This window comes from Propithecus coquereli, unplaced genomic scaffold (assembly GCF_000956105.1).
Source record: "Propithecus coquereli isolate 6110/MARCELLA unplaced genomic scaffold, Pcoq_1.0 Scaffold43, whole genome shotgun sequence".
NCBI classification, from domain to species: Eukaryota; Metazoa; Chordata; class Mammalia; order Primates; family Indriidae; genus Propithecus; species Propithecus coquereli.
The window spans coordinates 7,633,856-7,657,357 of NW_012150063.1; the positions used below are offsets into that span (position 1 = coordinate 7,633,856).

Genomic DNA, 23,502 nt, shown 5'->3' on the forward strand with positions numbered 1-23,502 from the left:
TGAGTCAGCCCCCCAAAAAAGCCCGAACTCCAACTTCTGTGATCCTTCAACAAATGAACAATAGCCCACAAGTCCTGCCCAGGCTTCAGCTGGCAGCACGTGCCCCTGCAGCTTCCAGCTCTTTCAGCCAGGGGCAGGGCTGGCTTAAAACAAGCTAAGGAAGCTCTTGAGCAATTCACTATTTTGTAGGTTTGAGAAGATGTGGCGACCTCAGATGTGAGTGACAAATCGCAGTTGTCATGGGTGTTATTTTTTCATCCTAGGTTGCTTTCCAACGGGGTACAAAGTGTTGAAGGCTTGTGTTTGGGATGAGAAAGGTGGCAAATGATAAATTAAACATAAAATTTATATTTAATATAAATTTAAATTATATTATAAATTTAAAATATAAAATAAATAATACATTATTTTCATCTTTGCGTGGAGAAAAATACCAATAGAGAAAAGGAGTAATCTCATTCTGCTTTGTATTTTATTCAGTTGTTCTATTTAATGTACACACAGATGTTTCAGAAAAGCTTAGAAAAAAGAAGAAATATAGTGAATGAAGGAGGATAATGAAACTCTAACCCAAGAGCAGAAAAATGGCAACATTGCCAAACTCAGAACCAGAGACTTCAGATTTAGGACTAACAAAGAGTACTGGGTTGAAGCTTTTCTGCTTGGTCTATGAAAAGAAAAAAGAGGATTAGCTTAGCAAATAACTAACATGAGTAGCATTATCATGGATATGATGAACTATTATCTTACTTTCATTGAGGACTGTATGATAGCTTGAATTTTTTTAATCTCATAGGATTTGGAAGAGAGATCTACTCCTTCCTCAGTGATGGGTCACGAGAGATCGTCTTAGAAAAATAGAAGCAACAGCAAGTAAAAAAGGGATGACTATTCAGTGAGCAAAGAGCATATCTAGCATCCCTACTTGACTAGTCAATCTCAAGTAAAAATTATAGGCTGTTCAAGAGGGAAGCCTGACTTTTGAAATAGAAAGAGACAGAAATTTATGCTTCTGGCTCTTGGAGAAACTTTACATATTGCTATTTGTCAATGAGCCTAAGGTAGAGGGTCACGTGGGCCTGCATTTGAATTCTGGCACTAATTGGCTGTGTGGCTTTTAACTTCTCTGGACCTTAGAGTCTTCATTTGCAAGGTAGGATTCACACGCTTCTGATGAAGATTTCATGAAGTCATAAATCTATTGCCTAGCAGAGGGCCTGGTTACTAACTTTCAGAGTAAATAATTCTCTCTTTCTCTTTTCCCATCCTTGCCCCCACTCCCCAATTTTCAGAGATCTGAAAGAGATGCTGGCAGCTTAGAACCTTAGATGAGGAAGCAAAGCCTCACCAAAAGGTAGACTCGCCTTTAGATTTCATTCGTGTAAACTGAGCAGGTCTTTGGCAACGGCAAGACAACTAGAGGCCATAGAGACCTTCCAGAGGCCTGAGGTGCAGCTGAGAGGATGAGATGAGCCAGATTGGGGTCTAGGAGGGAGAACCAAGGGGCTAGATGGGGAAGAAAAGACCAGTGAGAATCTGGGTGGCCAAAGAGACAGTGAAGCCCAGTCCGGAGCCTCTATTGGTCACAGCATTAACTGTGTCGCATAGCCCTTTCCGTTCTTGTTGCTTTTTATTTTGCTTACCTCAGTTTTGCAGTAAAATAATTCTTGAAAATAGTCAAGCCATTTATGGGTTTGTTAGGAAATATTTCCTAAACTCAGTCCTTTAGATAGAAAGAGCATTGTGTTTTGGTGACTGGGTATATTTGTTGGCAGCCACAAAGTAGATTTAGGGGAATAGTAAGGAGCAGGAAAACACAATTAGGGCTTTCCCTAGGTAGATTCATAATCTATAAACCACCAGTGCATATGACCTGATGGAATGTTTAAAGTAATAACGCTACATTGGTCCATAATAGTCCATAATACAGACTTTCCATTCGTTCAGACTGGCCTTTTCCTCAATTATTCTGGGTTATTACATCTTCATTATATTAGTCTTTTTTCCTGAGTCTTACTTTTCCCCTTCCTGCTATCTCCCAACAGTGAGGGAAGCAGAAAAAAATCTAAAGACTATGAACAGACATAGATTGAGGAGCATCGTAACACTGGGGCCACTGTGCCGTTAGAATACATGGCAGAACCTTGGCAAACATTGCCCCACAACACAGGTGCGTGCATGCTCACACATACACACACACATTACCCAGTACCATGAGATCACCTGAACGAGTAATAAGAAAGGTCCAAGTCCAGAGTTATATCAGCCCTGCATCATTTCCCTAATGGTCTCTTAATACTTCTGACTTCCAAAACATCCATTTCCTTGTACCTCTATGAGACCCGTTAACCATGGGATGGGCAGATGGCAACAGAGAGCAATGCCTCCCTGACTGTAGCACTTACTCTCCCTTTACATTTTTAGTAGATCTGTCAGAGATGCTAAAGGCCCAGGAGACTATACTCATTTTCTTACCTGCTGAAAATCTAACTTTGAGACTTGCCAGGGGTCTGAATGGTCTACTATGGTCTGAATGTGTCCCCCAAATTCATGTGTTGGAAACCTAACCCACAATGCAACAGTATTGAGAGGTGAGGCCGAATGGGAGGTGATTAGGTCATGAGAGCTCCACCCTCATGAATCGGTTACTGCTGCTATAAAAAAGGCTTGAGGGAGTGGCCTCTCCTGTTCTCGTCTGCCCTTCTGCCCTGTGAGGATACAATGTTCCTCCTGTCCGGAAGACACAATGAGGTGCCATCTTGGAACCAGACAGAACCTGCCAACACCCTGATCTTAAACTTCCTGGCCTTCAGAGCTGTGAGAGAATAAATTTCTGTTCTTTACAAATTATCCAGTCTGTGGTATTCTGTTATAGCAGCACGAAACGGACTAACACACCTGCCATCGCTGCCTATTCTCTTTTTAAAAGGCTATTTCTGGAATTCTTTATAGGCCCCAGAATTCCCAAAGTGGAAACAATAAACAACTTACCTTAAGTCCTAATCAATCTGAAAAGCAAAGGCAATGAATACATGGATACCTTCTCTCTTTGGAATTCCTCTTTCCATCTGACCCCTGGAATGTTGCCTTTATCTTCAGGATCAGAGAGATGTTAATGACATATTTTCTTTCAGACTCGAGCAGTTCTAGAGCCACAGTCTGTCTTTTAGCTTTAAAAACAAACCAAAGAGGAAATTTTTGTTATCCATTCCTTCCCCACACCCTATTAAATGATAGAAAACAATAAAAAGCAATAAAAGCATATTGAAAGCAATAAAAGAACCATTGGCAAGTTTTCAGAAGATGGAAAGTAGAATGGAGGCATAGTAATTCATTCAGCAGAGTGAAGAGCATGAAACCTTGGTATTCCCATCTGCAAATCGGGAATATGCTGAGAAGCAGCAGAAAAGTTCATGGAGTGGCGACACCAGGCACCACAAAAAGTGCAAATAAGGGGCAATGCTGAAAACAGGAGAAACAGTTGAAAGTTGACTGGGAGAGGTGGCTCATGCCTGTAACCCTAGCACTTTGGGAGGCTAAGGCAGGAGGATTGCTTGAGGCCAGGAGTTCAAGACCAGCCTGAGCAACATGATGAGACCACTATCTTGTGAAAAATAAAAAAATTAGCTGCACACGGTGGCGCACACCTATAGTCCCAGCTACTCAGGAGGCTGAGGCAGGAGGATTGCTTGAACCCAGGAGTTTGAGGTTGCAGTGAGCTGTGATGACACCACTGCACTATAGCCCTGGCAAGTGAACAAGACCCTGTCTCAGGAAAAAAAAAAAAAAAAGTCAACATAAGGTGTAATTGAACCTATAGATCCTCACCCCCATGCCGGTTGGCTCCCTCACTTTCATCTCATGGAAATGGGGAAAATGAAACTAGAGAAGCCCGGGTCTCTGGGGTCTGGGGTAAGGACTTCAAAGTAGAGGGTTGAGACACTGAAATGCAAACCAGGGGACTGGGAAGGCTGCACACTGAGCCGAGAGACTTCCCTCAGCCCTCTTCCCCTGCAGGTCCCAGAACGCCAGCAGCCAGGCGTAAACTCTTCAGGCAGGAGAGTGGAGGCTCTTCCAGTTGAGAACCTGAACTGCCCAAGGAAAAACAACCTGTAGGCACTCACATAAAGAGGTCATATATTAAAAAGTTAATTTGCCACCTGATTAGCTTGTCTCTAATGAAGCCCACTTATCAACAAGCTTGGCCAATATGAAATTTCCAGGGTTTTTTTAGAGCTCTCTCATATATGTAAATAATTAGCTAAGAATGCTCAGACATTTGAATAAAGCTTTTTACCATAAAAGAAAGAAAAGAAAAAGTATATACACATATATTTTTTAAAAGGAGGGGGGACCCTGAAGATACAGAGACAATGATACGAAAGAAAAAATTTTAAAATCTTGTTGTTAATATTATCAAAGAGACACAAGAAACATATTCCAGCCTGTGATAACAATTTAAAAGAGAGGATCATCCCAAAAAAGGAGAAACTTTTAAACATTTTTTAAAAGATAGCAAAAATTAAAAGGGTAGAAGATAAAGTCAAAGAAATCTACCCCCACCCCACCTAAAAAAAATGACATATTGAAGAAAAATAGACGAGAAAGAGATGGCAGTTGAGGAAATCAATCCAGGAGATCCAATATCAAATTAGTAAAAGTTTTAGAGAAAAGAAAGAAAATGTATGAGAGGATATTATCAAATTAATACTAGAAAAAATCCCAGAACATGTATCTCCAGAGGAAAGGGCCCACTATGCCCAGCATAATTAACGAAAGACTCACATCACTGTAAGGCACACCTCATCACCGTGAAACTATAGCACACCAAGAATAAGGAGAAGATCCTAAAAGTTAACAGATAGAAAAATCAGGTAACATACGAAAAAGTGGGGGGTAGAATGGTTCTTCGGACTTTCCTGATAGCAACATTAGAAGCTAGGAGACAACGGAACAATTGCTTCAAAATGATAAGGAAAAATGGTTTTATATGCAGCCAAATTACCAATTAAGTATGTGGAAGCTATTGGATGGTGGGTTCCATCAAAACAAGGAGTAAATCAAGAAACCAAAAGGACACAGAAGAAGGAAAAAAACTGTCAACAACAACAACAACAAACAAACAAGAATCTAACATAGGAGAAACATGAAGGGAATTCCTAGGAAGACTGGGAAGTCCCAAGATGACAGCAGTGTAATGGGCCAGAGAGAAATAGGATGACAGAGGTCTCCAGGACAGATACTTTATTTTAAAAATGTAAATAATAGAATTTCTGTTACATTGCTAAGAAAAATTCATGAGGATCTATATAAATGAAGAGATATATCATGTTCTTTGAATGGAAGACTCAACACTGTCAAGATGTCAATTCTCTGATAATTGGAATAAAAAAATAAGGAATCTAAAATTAGATACCCGTATAAGATCACTTAACTTTCTCCATGCAATTCAACATGGAAAGGAAGGTATTTTCAATAAATGGTGCTGAAGCAACTGGATAGCTGTCTGGAAAAATAAAAATGAACCTGGACCTCTAACTCACCCTATACATCAAAATTTACTCAAGATAAGTCATGGACCTAAATGTGAAAGTTAAAACCGTAATATAAAGATTTTAGAAGCACACATACTTAAATATCTTCACAACCTTGGAATAGACAAAGATTTCTTGGAAAGGCAAGAAAGTCACAAGCTATTAAAAAAGTTTAAAATTGATAAATTGGATCTCAAAATTTTAAACTTCTATTTATCAAAATACTAATAAGAAAGTGAAAAGGCAAGCCACAGACTGGAATAAATTATTCTCAATACATATATATGACAAATAAATCATGTCCAAAATATATTTTAAAATCCTACAAATAGATAATAAAATGACAAACAACATCCAATTTAAGAGGTGGGCAAAGAACTTAATAAACAGGCATTTTATAAAAGAAGATATATGAAAGCCAATAAACATATGAAAAAAGATGCTCAATATCAATAGTCATCAGGAAAGTGCAAATTAAAACTACAAAATGGGCCGGGCACGGTGGCTCACGCCTGTAATCCTAGCACTCTGGGAGGCCAAGGTGGACGGATTGTTTGAGCTCAGGAGTTCAAGATCAGCTTGAGCAAGAGCGAGACCCCATCTCTACTAAAAAAAATAGAAAGAAATTAGCTGGACAACTAAAAATATATATAGAAAAAATTAGCCGGGCATGGTGGCGCATGCCTGTAGTCCCAGCTACTCAGGAGGCTGAGGCAGGAGGATCACTTGAGCCCAGGAGTTTGAGGTTGCTGTGAGCTAGGCTAACGCCACGGCACTCTAGCCTGGGCAAAAGAGAGAGACTCTGTCTCAAAAAAAAAAAAAAAAGACTCTTGTATTGAAGATTCCACATCACTGACTAAATAGTTCACAAAATTCTGCCCTCTTCTCCACCTACTTTATGTCTTTTTTTCCCCCAAAGCCCCATGTTGCTAAATGTCACAAACACCCAGAGTCAAAGTGGTAGTCCCAACTGGCCATGTGAACTCTAATGAGTTCTTTCGCCTCTACAGGCTTTTAGCTGCTTCATCTGAGAAAGAAACCAGACTAGGTTGTCTCCTACATCCCCTGAATAGAAATTGCCAGGTGCAAAGCTCTGGAACACCCTGTTCTTTAAACTATCAGCCTGCATTCCCCCTTGGGACTTACCTGCTAAAGAGGTTTCGCATAAAACATTCTCCAGGGAGCTGTGTCTGCCCTGGCCAGTTTCCTTGAGTTTATCTGGGTGGTCTTTCGTGACATATTCGTCTCCCCACTCTTTACCATCCTTAGGCTGCCTCCACATGCCAGATGGGAGATGGCCCTTGGACTGGATATCAGCTGAGAGGCAAGACTTGAGGTTTTCTTCTGTTTCTGGAGTTGGGTTCACTCCTAAAACAAAACCAAATAAATACCAAAAAAAACCCTGCTATCAAGATTTGACTTTTTTTAAAAAAAAAATTGCATTTTTTACTAACTCTTAACTAATATGTCCCTGTTTGGGGACAACTATCACTTGAAGATTAAATATATTTGTTAAGGATTAAAAGTTTCCATAGCCGTACAGGGTCATCTCTCTCTGTTTCTGTTCTACACATACTCTATGCTTTGTACATAGTCTCTACTAAATGAGGGATTTTAAAAAATAAATTCATAAAATAATATAACTAATTTATAGTAATATATATTGACTCCTCATATCTGCTTCCTTCCAGGTGAGCACGCCAGGTGCCTGGAGCACTACTAGGAAGAGAATACAGAGAGAGGAGGAGAAAGGTGCCAAAGACAATGTCTTCTTTTGCAATTTTTCTCTTTGACCTTGATGACGGTAAATTGCAGAAAGGAAGAAGGAAGGGAGGGAGGGAAGACGAAATAATTTATAAAATTCTGGTGAATTGTTAATTAAGTAAATAACTTTTGAATTTCACTATATAGTATGTGATCCATGGAAAACTTAACGTCATGCTACATTGACCTGTGAGTTTTCAGCAAATATTTATTCATTAGTAATGGAAATGAGCCAGAAAGAACCAAGAATACTGATTTTGTCTTAAACATCCCCAGCCTTTCTCTCTCCCTGGGTTTCAATGAGTCCCTGACCTGCAGTGGTGCACCTCTTGGAATCGTAATGCTTCTTCTTGCCTGAGTTCTTTCATGCCTCGTTTGGGACTGAGGGAGCAGAAGCAGGGAGGTAGAGGGAAAGAGTGGAATCGCCGGAAGAAAAGAACTAGCAGAAGAGCCACTTACCAGGACCCATCATTCCCTTCACATTGCTGTCTGCTACGTGAACGGGTCTGGACTCTTGGGCTGCAGAAAAGGAAAGCTTTCAGTCAGCGTTCATTCCACTGACAAGGACTAGGCACCTTCTATGAGCCACACACTGGGGACAAACTACAGATTCCATAGTTTCATGAGGAAGACAGAGCCATTAAAAAAAAGGAAAATTACAATATAGTGTGGCAAGTGATATTTTCTCAGCTGTAAAAAAATATATATACAATAGTGGTACTTTCCTTAAAGGATTACAATAAGAATTAAATCAGTTAATATTTATAAATGGCTTACAGCAGTAGCTGGCATATTGTAAGAGCTTAATTGCTGTTTGACTCTGATGGTGGTGGCAGTGGTGCTGATGGTCATAATGGGAGGAGACAGAATGATGCTGTTAAAATACAAGCCAGACTCTTACCACTTAGCCAGTGGCTTCCCATTTCAGTGTAAAAGCCAAAGTTCTTATAATGATCATATAGCCCTAGGATATCTACGCCCTACCCACCCCTGGCCACTGTTTAATTTTTTTTTCTTAACCACATCTATTGTCTCCCTTGCTCACTCTGCTGTAGCCCCGCCGGTCTTCTTGCTTTTCCTTGAATATGTCAGTCATGCTCCCGCAGGACCTTGGCACTGGCTGTTCTCTCTCTCCTCCTCAGTATCCATAAGCAAACTTTCTCATTTCCTTCAGGTCTTTACCTGTCGCTTATCCAAAATTACAATCTCTCTTTACTATTTTTTTTCCTTAACTTACCACTATCTAACATGCTACATGTTTTACTTATCTTGTTAATTGTCTGCGTCCCTCAGAACAAAGACTCCATGAGGGCAGAAACTGTTGTTTTGTTCATTACTATATCCCACCACCTGAAATAGAGCTCGGAGTGGATGGATGAGAGGACAGATGGATGGAAGGATGGGTGGATGGATGGTTGGATGGATAGGTGGATGGATGGATGGATGGATGGGTAGAGGAACTGTTGGGTGCCATGAGAGTCTATTAGAGAAGCTCTTGACCTGGATTTGGTGGGAGGAGGATTGGATATCAGGAAGGATGATGTCAGGAATATTCTCTAGTATCTTGTAATTTAAAGTGTGGCCCATGAGTCAGCAGCATTGACGTCACATGAAAGACTGCTAGCTACGCAGAACCTTAGGCCCCACCCCAGACCCACTGAATCAGAATCTCATCTTAACAGTATTTGATCAATCTCACATTAAAGTGTGCACATCAAGGCCCTGGTCTAGAGAATGTGGAGGGTGAGTAGGAGTTAGCCTGGAAAAGTGACAAGGAGCTAGAGGGAGACAAGGAGAGGGAAGAGCATCTGGAAAGGGCCAGAGGCCACAGAATATGTAGCGTATTGCAGGGCCTGAAGGAATATCAGAGTGTTGGAATGTTGAGATAGAAGTACAGGGTAGCAAAAGATAAACCTGAGGGGAAAACTAGGTGCTCGTTAACACATGTGCTTGTAAACTGTGTTAAGGAGTTTGGACTTTATTCTGCAGGCAATTAGGAATCAAAAAGAGAATCTAAGAAGCAGCAGCCAGAAAGTAGGAGGAAAATCAAAGAAGCACAGTATCCGCCAAAAGAAGAGAACATTTCAAGAAGGCAGGTATCAAGGGTGTCGAAAACTATCAAGAAAGGTAAAGAAACAGTTTTTAGTGGAGTGGTAAAGATGGAAGCCAATATTGAAAAGGTTGAATAAACAGGAGGTAAGAAAGAGGAGATGGATGGTGGAACCCTAACCACAGGTTAGCTTTCGATTGTCTCGAGCAAGAATAGGTCAGGAGTGGGGTGGCTAAATATCTTCTTGAAAGTTTCTTGGGTGGGGAAAGGAACCCAAAGGAAAGGTATACTTGGTCCTGTAAAACGACATGTTCAAACTTGTCATTTATAATTGTAGTTATACAATCCCTTCCCTTAAGCGAAGGCTGGATTTAGTGATTGGCTTTTAATAAATAGAACACAGCAGAAAAGATGAAATGCCACTTCCAAGATTAGGTTATAAAGAGACTGTGGCTTCTGTCCTGGGCATTCTCTTAGATCATGTGCCCTGGGGGAGGCCGGCTGCCATGTTGCAAGGCAGCGACTGGGAGAGGCCCATGTTGCAAGAGCTGGAGGCTGCCAACCACCACGTGAGTAAGTTTGGAAGTAGATGCCCCCTGAGGAGAGCCTTCATGTGGCCGCCTGATGGCAGCCTCATGAGAGACCTTGAGCCAGAGGCACCCAGCTAAGCTATGCACAGATTCCTGACTGAGAGAAACTGTGAGATAATGAATGTTTTCTATTTTAAGCTACTGAATTTTGGTGCAACAATTACACAATTTTATCATCAAGTGTGGGTGAGGCAACACTTTCTGAAAGTTTGGTTCTTCAACCCTGAGTTTTAACATGAGCTGTCACCAAGTATATCTAGAGTATTGTATTCTGGCACATTATTCTTAAATTTCTGCAGCAACTCTGTAGAATAAACGATAACTATGTTTAAACAGCAGGGAAGGAAGGAGGAGTTGCCACTAAATAGTTAGTTTAAATCCATGTGGGCACTGAAGTCATCTGGATCAGCTGTTTTCAGTGGATTCAACAAATCCTGTGATTATTCCTTTGCCTGGGGACAATTATACATTGTTTTAAAATGCAGAAATTTGCTGTGCAAATATAAGTTTTAATCTTTTATCTTGTGGACATGTTTAGCTGCTCCAGACCTGGCATTGATCTGACTTGTACTTTCTAAGCCCATCCTATAGTCTTTCCCAATTAGAATTATCCCTTTATGTCTTGTTCTCCATGTCCTGGAGGGAAGAAAACAGAGCCACCTGCAATGGACCCACTCCCCAGATGGATCGAACAAGTTTTCCTAGGCTATGCCTATCAGTCTCTAAAATAACTACTCAGATGGGTAAAAAAACATAAGCTAATCCATCCAGCACTTCACTGTGCTAAGTAAAAGGAAAAAAAAGAAAAAGAAAAAAGCAAATCCATACTATGTAATATGCCAATTAAAAGTCACTTGATTTAGATTCTGAGTTCAGTTATTCAGAACACATTTATTGTCTATGAATATATCAAATTGTTCCATAAGCCATAAAGACAGAAAACCACCAACCCTGCCTTTGAGGTGCTTACACCTGGTTGAGAAACCATTGAGCCTATCTTTTGAGGACTTTCTACATGAGACCAAAAATAATAGAAAAAGTCATCTAAACAATGTTAATATTTACATTCATTTTTCTGTGTACAGGTGCTTGCTAGACATTGTCGAGGATACAAAAATGTAGCAAACATTTTTTGTTTTGTCTATTTTCCTGAGTTGAACACAGGTTAATAACCAAAACTCAGACATCCCTTGGAAAGCCAGTTTCTTCAGTACTGCCAGAGTGCGATTTTCTAACATCTGTTCTAACGTCCCTAAGGTCAGGGATGTGGCTGGTACCTGTTTCAGCGCATGGACAGCACTAGCGCTGGTTTTCTAGAGAAAGACAAGTGCTGAGTTAAACCACCGATAAAACAATTTATTAGAGTAAATAATTTTTTAAAAAATTTCTCTCTTATGGTTGCTATAGTATTGATTGTGCAATTATTTTTAATCCAGTTGAAACTGAGAAGTATCCAGATTAGTATTTTTCCCAAAAAGAAAAATCTTTAAAATTGGGCAGACTCTTGTGGTCTCTCAGATCCTCTGGAGTCTTCTAAATTCCAGTTATAAGAGGAAAAATTCCGGGCAATACACCATTGTCCTCTAATAAGAATGAGGGACTTAAGCCCATTCTTACTTAAGCCCTAGGAATCAGGGAAAAAAATACTTGGTTAATTCCGCATGATTGGTGAACTGCACCTTTTTCGTAGGCCTGAGAAGGCAAAAGGTTGCTAAAGTCTTCACTTGGAAGAACAGGCTCAGGGATGTTGATTGAACGGAAAGGACTTCCCTGTGCTTGTGCAGGCCCAGCCTGGGAGCTGTGTTCTTCTTTTTGAGTTTTCCTAGGAAAGGGAAACAAAGACAAGGCCAGTTTGCTTCTTAATACATGATAGGTTAGAAGGAGATTCAGTTCAGAACAACTCAAGAAAATTTCTGAATTATTAGGTTGAACCATATAAAGTGCTATTTTTGTAAATTAAAAATGGTTAAATACTAGCAAGTCATATGCATCAACTGAATACATCACTTAAGCTGGAGAAAAAACTTGAAATAGCTGCAAATCAACTTCTAATTATAATACTTGAATTCTTATTTTTTTTGTCACTAGCTTCCCTGTCATCAAGATCTTCAGAATTTGCAGTGGTGACAATTTGCTTGGGATGATTTATATTCACTTAACAAAGCAACTCAAAGTTACCAGGAAGCAGTGGGTCTTCAACTGAAAACAATAGCCCATTCTCTAGGGACACACGAATTATCCCCATATTTCTATTTTAAATTTGATAATATTAAAAACATACATGTAACAATAAAGATTATGTATGTTTAGTGGTGAAATTTATTTGATTCAACCTGGTTGAGACATTGTTTAACCTAAGTTTATTTTCAATTATATTAATAGAAGCAAAATAATAGTAGCATAATAAAAAGAGAAAATTATTGATGGCCTCACTATCTTAACAATCATTACTTTAAACTATGTCTTTCTAGTAGTTATTTTACATGTTTTTACAGTTGTAATCAAAGCATACATGCCATTTTATATCATTTTCATTTCACGTAATATTGTATAAATGCATTTTTCCATGTAATAGTTACCATCCATTTTTGGTACTAATCAACTTTTATGGCTCTATAAGCTCCATCACGTGGCACCATGGAGCACAGCAACCAGCTAGGTACATACTAATAGTGAGGAAAGTGTTTCCCATGCCTCTGCACTAGTCCTTGCTTATAGGTTTGCCTTTGCTAAATATTTTTAAGACACTCACTTGGCTTTAACTTTTCGAGATTCTCTTCGTTTCTCCTGTTGAAGCTGTTCAATTTTCTGTTGCATTTCTTCTTGTTTGGAAGTGATGGCCTGGATCATTGACATGGCATTACTCAGCTCTTCCTAAAAAATAAGAATTGCTGTGTTTTAAACTGGCACATGGGATAAAAGTATATAACATAATCTAATACATTATAAGCTTTTTAAATTTATTTTTTATTTTTATTTTTTTTAGAGATGGGGTCTCACTATGTTGCCCAGGCTAGAGAACAGTGGCTATTCACAGGTACTATCATAGTGCACTAGAGCCTTGAACTCCTGGGCTCAAGCGATCCTCCTGTCCCAGCATGCTGAGTAGCTGGGACTACAGGCATGCACCATCGCACCTGGCTGTAAGCTTTAAATACATGTTTATTGAATGAATGAATGAATGAGAGATGAAAAATTTACTTCTATTGTGGCCTCTAATTTTAACACAGAGCTCCAAAGAAGAAAAATATGAAATCAAGAGCTGAATATTTTTATTTTTCTTTCTTTTCTTTTTCTTTTTTTTTTGTTAGAGATAGGGTTTTGCTCTGTCACCCAGGCTGGAGTTCAGTGGCGCGATCATAGCTCGCTGCAACCTGGAACTCCTGGCTCAAATGATCCTCCTGCCTCAGCCTCTCAAGTAGCTGGAACTACAGGCACCAGCCACCATGCCCAGCTGATCTTTTTTTATTTTTATTTTTAGAGATGGGCTCTTGCTATGTTGCCCAGGCTGGTCTCAAACTCTTGGACTCAAGCATCCTCCCTCCTTGGCCTTGCAAAGTGCTGGGCTTACAGGTGTGAACCATCGTGCCTGGCTGACATGGATATTTTTCTATGATAACTAGTGAATAGCCCAGAGGGAAAATCCTTATATTTGGCTGGTATGAGAAAGGACACGTTTTCTACTCCTGTTACTAAGACCAAGATTCTCCTTTCAGCAGGGAAAAGAGGGGACTACCTTGAAATAGTTTAATGAATTCTTCATCTCAGTAACTTTTTCTTCCATGGAACATCTGCAGCTTTTAACCTTTTCTTCCAAAGCATATTCTCCATGTTGAATTCTTGACAGTTCCTGCATTGCTTCTGTGAAACCAGTTTTGAGTTCCGAGGCTAGCGCCTGCAACTAAATAATGCATGGAAAGTGAATTCGATTTGCTATAAATTACTATAAAGGGTATCATCAGCCCTTGAATTTTTCTTGTTGAGAAACCAGGCTCCCAAAAATCTGCAGACCACATTTACAAGAATACTTAAGTTTGGACAACTTAAAACAATCTTGGCCCCATTCATCTAGGGAAAAGAGTGTCTTCTTTATATGGCACGTGCCGAAGCTCAGTAAGTGACAAGAAAGCAAGCAGTTAATTAAGTTTACAAGTGCTCCTGCAAGCTATTCATTCCGAAACCCTTGATTAAAATGAGATATACTTGAAAAGCAACACATGCATGTGAAAGACAAATCTTGATCTGGTAATTCTTTGAATTCTGTGAAAGAAGAAGAGATGGATCATATTCTCTCTGGTTATTATGAGTGGTAAAGATATTCGGTTCTTTTTTCCTTAAGAGATTAACTAAGCACAACTGAGAATTTCTTTGAAAGGGAAGAAGTTTTTTACAGTTTTGTTTTTTGTTGTTTTTATACTCTTGAATGATGTGAGAAAGGAGGTGATAGCCTTTCAACGACAGTGGGCTGTCTCATCCATAAGGAAGGCACAGAAATATCTGGTAGGATATGGTGGGAGCTCAGCATGTTGTTGATGGTGATCTGAATCATCTTCAGCAGTCAAGCCTGGTCACGCAGGAGCGCACACGTTGGACTTCTATTGTCAACTTCAACACCATGAAAGAGGTGTCCACTTTGGAGTCCGGTGGGGTACAAATTCCAGCTCTCCCCTACAAGTGCTAAGACCTTAGGCAAGCTGGTTAACAGTTGTAACAGTTTCCTCATTTATAAAATAGCTATAATAATATCTATTTCACAGGGATGTCTTGAGAATTTAAGTGAGTCAATGTAGGTAAGCTGTGTACCACAGTGTATACCTGGTACCCAGGTGTTCGGGACATTTTAATTCTTCTCCCCCTATAGGTGACAAATTAAAAAGTTAAGCACAAACAGAAATGTGGAGAAAATGGAGCACTTCTAAAGTTCAGTTTTATTTATTGAACAAATAAAAATAGCATTTTCAACACACAGCAAGTTAAGATAGTAACAATAAGCTAGTAATAACATTAAGTTTCTTGACATTTGCGACCTTACATTCTGCTAAGCACAGAAACTCTTAAATCCACAACTCTCTTTAAAATAGAACTATTTAGAAGGTTTATTCTCTAATTAAAAATATCCACCAAGTATTCTTATTTTAAAGAAATAAAAAATGAAGTCCAGGTACCTTAACAAAGTTTCTTCAAACGTGTATTTCTAAACATTTTCAGAATCAGGTCACTCAAATGGTTCCAACCTGCAATGGCACCTCTCATTCTACAATGACTTAGTCTCTTACATCACGTTTTTAAAATACAAGGGTTTGTGGTTCACTATGCTTCACAGAGGATTTTTTCAGGGGCTGCTAGTAGGGAGAAATAAGAGGAACCAAAGAGGTCATCTTGAGGGGAAAAAAAAGCAGGGCCTGTCAAGAGTTTGGAGCTAGAAAGATGGCAAACAACACAAGCAATCTGTTTTTCATTGCAATCATTTTTAACGTCAATTAATCTTTGTGATGGCTTTTGGCACATGTCCTGATTTAGTCATCGTAATGGACTAACTCATCACATCAACTACTTTCTGATGTAGTAATTTTCACTTTGTAAATTCATCTTCTGTGAGCACAATAAACACAACTGACGGCTATATATAATCTAATGTCAAAGCAAAATACATGTGAGTTTTAAAACTGAAGGAAATAAACCTGACATTCATTCCAGTGCCCTGATATTCTCTTAGGTTTCCTGCTTGGATTAAAAAACGGGAACCACTATCCAACAGAAATAGGTTTCATTATCACTGCTCCTGGAGGTGGATGCGTGGAGTCTTCCCCAGAAGACAAAAGGTAGTAGCAAGAGTCCCAGGGGACCTTTCCTCACCTGCAGAACCCCAGCTCTCAAAAAATGAAAAACCATTGAATTTTTCCCTAACAGCCAGGTTACACAGGGACTCTGGGAATTCTGGAACTATTTTGAGCTGTCTGCCCCTTTCCTCCCTGTATATTACTTTGAGCCCCTTGGATACCTGCCCCTGAAGTAACACTATGGCTTTGTAAACAGCTTCACAGCCACTGACCAGCCAGGGAGGGGAAGCCATTGTGCAGTCACACACCTGAGACAACATGTCACTTTTAAGCTCAGGGCTCTTAATATCTTTAGCCACTACAGACTGGTTTTCCAATATCAACCTGACCGCTCCCTTGTGAATAAAAAATACTCTGAAGACATGGTCTTAACATCTTTGCTCTCTCTTCAGCTTTCTTATTTGACAGCCCACACCCACCCCAAGGATTATAAATGGGTGTCTACCTTGTTCTCCAGCGAGTTGAACACGTTCCTCATCTCGTTGATTTTTTCATGAAGCTGATCTAGAGAGGTTATGATTCCTCCATCCTGCCGCTGGAGGCGGGCTCCCACTGGAGGTAGGTTCAGGGAAGACTTGTACTTCGAAGCCTACGGTACCACAGAGGGCATCTTAGGCTCAAAGGAATACGGGAGAGGAGTCCGAATTCTTCCTAGTTCCTGCTCCTAATCTCTGTTTCTCAATTTTCTTTCCTTTCTTGGCTTCTTAGCTCTTCGTAAGATGAATTTTAGTCAGTGTCTTCCAATTTTTTTTTCCAACAAAAGTTCCCTGAGGCCTCAAACTTAATTTTCACAAATTCCAACTTGTGTTTTACACAGACTTCCCCTTCCTTTCTGCCACATTACCAAGGTCAGGAGGCTACTATGAGGCAATTTCAGGGGACTGGGCACATGCCTCGGGAACTCTGTAAAGTCATAAATGTCAAGGTTTGGGAAACCTCCACAAGGCATGCCAAATTCCTACAACTCCAGAAGAGCAAAAGCCCAAGTGTTTGGAAGTAGCACACACGTGATGGCAAGGATGCCAAGGTAACTGCTCTGGCTTCCCCCTAAACTAGGGTCACCACAAAAGCAACATAATTCTGCCAATTTCCATCTTTCAATTTTAGGTTTCTTTTGTTGATTCCCAGAAATGCAATGATTTAAAAGAAAAAGTGAGCAGCAAGTAATTTGAATGTTGTGAGTAAATTTCCTCAATCCATTCCCTATACTCCCTGCGGCAGCTGACCCTTAAAGCCATTCTTACGGGGCCTTATGGAAGCTGGTATGAAGCCTGGTGTGTGGAAAATTTATCTCATCAATCCCTGGATGCACCACATGCCAAGAAGAATTAACTCCTCTGGTGTTAGAAGCATTCCTCAATGACAAAACGAAACTGAAGCTCAACCAGGACTTAACAAGTCCTAGAAAACTTTCAATGGCAGTTTTGACAATGAAACCTATTACTGTAGGACTGGTTCCCATAGTTTTTCAATTAGAGGGCCTTTTGGCACATAACGTATTTTCTAAAATTATTTTTGCTATAGAGAAAAATAAAGAAGAAAATAGAGAATCACTCTAAATCCCATTACTTAAGTATGACCACTAACATTCATATTCCCTTCTATTTTGTTATATGCATACTTATATGGTTGAAATCACACTGCAGATAGATCTTGATTCTGCCTCTCCTTTATTTCCCCCCTAAGAGTCTAATAAGCCCTTTTCCATAGCCTTTAACATTTTTCTAAATGGGTTTTTTTTGTTTTTTTTTTTAGAGTCGGAATCGCACTCTGTTGCCCAGACTGGAGTGTAATGGTACAATCATAGCTCACTGCAGCCTCAAATTCTTGGCCTCAAGCAATCCTCCTGTCTCAGCCTCCTGAGTAGCTGGGATTACAGATGCAAGCCACTGTATCTGGCTCTAAGTGCCTGTTTTTAATGGCTACATAATATTCTATGCTATGAATGTGCCAGAATTTACCTACGCATTTACTCTTGTTGAAAATTTGTGTTGTAACGTTTTAATATTAGAAATAATGCTATCATATAGTTTTTTATTTAAAGTATTGTACATATTTCAGATTATTTCCTTAGGATAAATCCCTAAATATAAAATTACTGGGAGTCAAAGATGTTAGGTAATGTTTCACCCAAAGAGAAATCTACCATATTGCAAGGAGGCAATATATTCAATTCATTAATAATTATAGGCCGGGTGCGATGGCTCACACCTGTAATCCTAGCACTCTGGAAGGCCGAGGCAGGCAGATTGTTTGAGCTCAGGAGTTCAAGACCAGCCTGAGCAAGAGCAAGACCCCGTCTCTACTGAAAATAGAAAGAAATTAGCTGGACAACTAAAAATATATAGAAAAAATTAGCCGGGCATGGTGGCGCATGCCTGTAGTCCCAGCTACTCGGGAGGCTGAAGCAGAAGGATCGCTTGAGCCCAGGAGTTTGAGGTTGCTGTGAGCTAGGCTGACGCCATGGCACTCTAGCCTGGGCAACAGAGTGAGACTCTGTCTCAAAAAAAATAATAATAATTATACAAAATATGTTTGACCAGAGGATTTGAAAAGTTATAATAATAGGTTATATATATGATATGCAATGTCCTAAGTTAGTGGATTTAGAAAAAATCATCTTGAATAATAAGATATATGACACTTGAGTAATAGAAATGGAGGAAACTGCAGTGTTTACATGGCTAAGGCTACAAGTGAGCCTAAAACACAGGGTTCAAATCATTAGTGTGAATGTTGGGTTAGCACTAAATTGTGCAGTTACCACATCTGTTGCCTTAATTATGGAATCCCCTAATTAATAATGGGATATTGATGAGGTTATAATTGTGATAATCCATATGCAAAATTAAGTAATCAAGGGGGAAACAATAACACCTGACTCTGGAAAAGAGATCTGATTCAATGACTTTGAAAGGGATATGTGCGATGGACAAAGAATAAGAGAAAAAGGAAGTAAAAGTGGGTTCAAATAAAAGGGAATATACTGAGCCCGCAAACCCAAGGAGTAGTAGGTATATCCTACTGCTGATTCACCTGTTCTGGTGGTAATTTTACCCAGAGAGATAGTAGTGCTCATTCCCTTGTTGATGTTCATGACCTGATGTGTGTGACTGCACCTTACTGTCACCGAGGGGGTCAAGTCCATCCACAGGGTATAGACCAGGGAGCCAATGACGGATCGAACATTTTAACATTTGCTACCTTTCAACTAATAATTTTCCTAAAAGTTTCTACCAATTACACACACTCACCAGAACTAAATATTATTATCTTGTTATTTGCTAATTAGGTAGTCAAAATATAATACTCTTATTTTAATCATTGCTTCTTCGAATTTCAACCTTTTCTTCTGTTTATTAGTCATCTGTAATTTTACTTTGGGTAAATTGTTTGTGTTCTTTGCCCATTTTCTACTGGGATTTTGGAAGTTTCCATTTTTATTGATTTTTATGAATTATTTATTTGTCCTTAAACCTTCAGTATATTTGTTTGTAAGTATCTTTCCAATTTTATTATTTTCCTTTGAATTTGTCTATAATATTTTTATGTTGGAAAAATTTTAAATTGTAATATAGGTGAGCCCTCAAACTCCTTTCTTTGTGATTTCTTCCAGTGCTTTTTTACTTAGAAAGATATTTAATATCAGAAGCAAAATAAATATTCACTTATTCTAAAGTTTTATGGTTTGGCTTTTTAAATATTTAACCCTTTAATCCACTTTGGAGTTTGTTTTGATTAGGGCATAAAGTGAGAAAAGCTTCTTTCTTTCCCAAAGAACCAGCCAATTTCCCAACACTGTTTGGCACCAAATTGAACAACTGCATGAGACCTTTTGGCTCAAAGCAATATACACAATTTCTATATATTCATTCATTCATTCAGCTAATATTTATTGAATATGTATAATATGCCAGGCACTGTACTTTATGCTGAGAATACAACAGAGAGTAAAATGCACTAAATTCCTGCCCTTAGAGCTTACATTCTAGATGAGGAGCCAGACAATAAAAAAAAGAAACAAGTTGATATAAATGATAAGGTCAGGTAGGGATGGTATCTGTCAAGAAAATAAAATAAGGAGATAGAGAATTGCTGAAATTTCATATTTTGCTTCAGATACCCTCCCTCCTAGTATTGATTATATTCTATTATAGTTAACTCCTCCTCACTTCCCTTCTCTCTCTTCCTTGTCTTCTTTCTTTACTTCTCCTCTTTCTTCTTCTTCTTTTGTTTAAACGTTGCTTGGAGTAGACAGACTGGGGCTTAGGAAGTGTTCTTTTAAAACAAGGATGGAGTTATAATAGCATCCCAGAGGTCATATAGACCAACTTCACTTTTCCATTGCTTCATGTGTTCCACTGCGATCAGATGTACTTGGATTTGTGATACAATAAGATAATGAGGCCACCCCCATTGCAGCTATATTTAGCTAACATTCAGGGAGTGACCTACATAAAACCTATAATAGACTTTAAATCATACCTGAGTTTAAAGAGGTACCCATGTTCATTCAAAGGCCACATACAGGTCAGATGTGAACAGAAGGGAGGGGGGCAGGGAAAGCATTGGAGGTCTTGGGCCAGTGAGGCAACACATCGGTGCTGAGTAAAGATCCACTCCTGCTTCCAGGCCTTTGTTCAAGTTGGTCTCTCTGCCTGAAATAACCTTCCCCATATCCACTTGTCAAATGATTCACTTGTCCTTAAGTACCTGGTTCAAATCCTCCAGTCAATACTAATTCATCCCTCCACCACAGAATTTTATCAATGCCTCTGCTGTAATTCTTTCAACAGCCTACCTGTGTAAGTTATTTATTACATGTGTTTCAGGTTGTAGACACTTAAAATCAATGAGAATGTCTGTTTCATCTGTTGAATCTCCCATTAGGCCAACCAGTAGACTTTGCGCATAGTAACTGCTCGGATCAGTATGCGTTCAATTGAAATGAAGCTGTTTCCACTACCCCATCCCACAGCTGGTCTGAGTCTAGGAGCAGTACGGTTAAAAAAAAGTTTTCATAATTCTTCTACGCTGGTTTTCCCTAATTGGGCTCACAGCAATGATCTCTTGAATGATATTTCTGGTAACTACTTATTTTCACTTTACTTTCACTTTAACTCAACAATCTAAATGGCATTTCCCCTAAACTGTCTGCCTCTGGACTCCTATATTTCTGATTGGGAGGCCACTCTTTTTCCTAGTTACCAGGGCTGAAAACCTTAGAGCCAACTTTGAAAGCACTCTTTCTCCCAACTGCCACCAAGCCCTGTCAGTTAGTTCTTTCTTCTCACGTACTCCAGATAACGCTGCCTAAAGTCTAGAGAGGAGCATGGGTTTCCCTAGCAAGCTGCTTTAAATTACAAATTATGTCAGAATAAACTTCTATGATTTTTAAGAACAGAGATTTACTTTAAGTTTATAGTTGGGAGATAGCAGCTGAATAAATACTATTTAGAGAGCCAAAGCAGCCTGATATGACTCTCATTGCAAAGATTTTTTGCAGAACTTTGATCTTCCTTGTAAATTAAATTATTCCCATTATTTGAAAGTAGCTTAAAATTTTTGTTATAACTATATTTGAACATTTGCAATGTTAACCCATTTTCAATTCCCAATTCTCCCTAAGAATTGAGAAACTAAGAAAAACAGGTCTTGCTCTCTCCTCCTCTCTGCTGGAAATATTATTGTGCAGTATAATGGCCATAGTGACGGTGGCAACAAGCAAGAAAAGAAGGGTTGAGGTGGGGGTGGTAGTTCTGCATTTTATAAACTGGATAACTTGTCCTTCAATAATCAGTCCTCTCAAAAGTACAATGTGAGTGGTGGTACCCTCTGCCCTGCCTATATCACAGTCTTGTTAAGAGAACAAATGCAACAATGTACGCAGAAGCACCTGTGACTGCTAAAAATCTCTGTACATAAAAGACAGTCGTCACTATTGCACATGGGAGCATTCAAAACAATCCACTTGTCTTTACCTGGTAAATCTGTGTGGAAGGATTATTCACCGGCATATGTTCATTCTCTCCTGTAGGGAGAAAGAGCTTTGTTCAATCAGCACGACTCATTCTTTCCCTATCCTCTTCAGATACATTCAGAGAATAAGGGAAATTATAGGATCCACTAACTGTGCCTGTGTGACAAGAAACCAGTGATTCAAGAACAACAGAAATTAAGCTGGTACAGGTGGTTTTTATATTCACACGTCGTAATGACCAAGCCATATCTACCTGACATACTCTTGTAGTAAACCATGTTCTACCACAGGAGGGAAGTTTCTCAACCAAACCAAATGATTGGTGGCCATTAAATAGCCAGAAGGGAATGCACAGGAAGTGTCTCCCTCATGTTCTTGAGGCTGACTGAAGTTCACCTGAGGGGACAGTTCTACAGTCAGGAAGGTGGCTATTCGCCGGGCACTGTTGATCTCAGGAGGACTGCAAAAAGTGTCCTTTACTTCTCCTACCTCTGATATTTGTCAAACTTCTGAACTCTGCCCTACTGTCACAGCCAGGATCAGCTAAGGGAATCTTGCTGTCCTCCTGCGCAAGAGGGCTGATGGAAGGGAACCGTCAATGGAAAGGTTCTGGGAAAGGAGGCAGGCAGAAGAAAACAGAATTGTCCACACTAGAGACTGGGAAACACAGGACAAACATAAAGGAAGTAGTAGGTTATAAAAGCTATTAATATTTACAACCTACAGAGAAAACAAGAATGTACATTCGGTTGTGTGGATGTGTATACTGTTCTCCCAAGACACACTGGTACAGGAAACCCCTCCTTAGAGGAACCAGACACTGTGTGTTAAGTTCGTAAATAATATATAACCTCATCCCAGACCTTATACACACAGACGGCTACCCCTATAAAATCCAGATGATTTGAGATTACCAAAACTCCTTGCACAACCTTGAGTAAAGATTATTTATCCAATTTTATACTATGTCCCAACAGCCTGGTATAACTGCAAGAACCAGGATTTGGGAACAAAGACCAGGATCCCAGACCTAAGTTTGACACTTTGGAGTTGTAGCCTGACTGCTCTATGATTGTTTCTTCCTCTGTAGATTGGAGGTAATGACAGAACCTACTTCTACATGGTTGCTTCTATATGGTAAGATTATAAAACAAGGCACTTATGCTTCTAGACTAGCCTAGAAGGTGCTAGATGTCTATTAGTTGAATCTGTGTCTTGGCCTTACTCAGCATATTGTTCTTAGACAATCCTAAAGTTATTCATAAGAAAAATAAGATAGCAACTCTGATAAAATTATACAGACAGAGCATTTCTTATTTTCCATTGCCAAACCTGTGTTTGTCATGGTCATTATCTGATGATAGGGAAATGAGAATAGTCAAGTTAACATATGGTCATGTTTTGAGACAGTGGCAAGACAAGACTAAAACCTACATTCCTTGAATCCTGAGCCCTAAAGCAAGACAGAGGAAAAATCTGACCTTGCTTTGTTTTGGTTTTTTCCATGGTGCCTGTTGCTTCTTCCCTCCAGTCTATTCTTCAACATTGCATCACCATTGTCCCGGCTCAGGCCACCACCTCTTCCCCGCACCTGTCAATTGAAATCAAGAGTAAGGGACAGCAGGTAGGACTGGAGAAGAAACTGGACTTACTTTATGTGTCAACTTAAAAAAATTGAAATGAACACAGCTTGTGGTTTATGCAATTTTTTTTTCCAGAAGAGTAAAAACACTAAGTTGAGTAA

The 23,502-nt window shown here is 39.4% G+C and overlaps 1 protein-coding gene across 1 annotated transcript in view; it reads right to left on the reverse strand.

Annotated features, from left to right (window-relative positions):
- ARHGEF33 (Rho guanine nucleotide exchange factor (GEF) 33) overlaps positions 1-23,264 on the reverse strand; it is a 44,719-nt gene extending 21,455 nt beyond the window's left edge. Inside the window, exons 1-8 of the mRNA XM_012653805.1 lie at positions 23,240-23,264; positions 21,760-21,809; positions 13,675-13,839; positions 12,691-12,812; positions 11,618-11,760; positions 7,758-7,817; positions 6,681-6,902; positions 3,041-3,170 (exon numbers count right to left, since the gene is read on the reverse strand). Of these exons, the coding sequence (XP_012509259.1) occupies positions 3,041-3,170; positions 6,681-6,902; positions 7,758-7,817; positions 11,618-11,760; positions 12,691-12,812; positions 13,675-13,839; positions 21,760-21,809; positions 23,240-23,264 (917 nt within the window). The remainder of the gene's footprint in view (positions 1-3,040; positions 3,171-6,680; positions 6,903-7,757; positions 7,818-11,617; positions 11,761-12,690; positions 12,813-13,674; positions 13,840-21,759; positions 21,810-23,239) is intronic.
- Between the last annotated feature and the right edge of the window lie 238 nt (positions 23,265-23,502).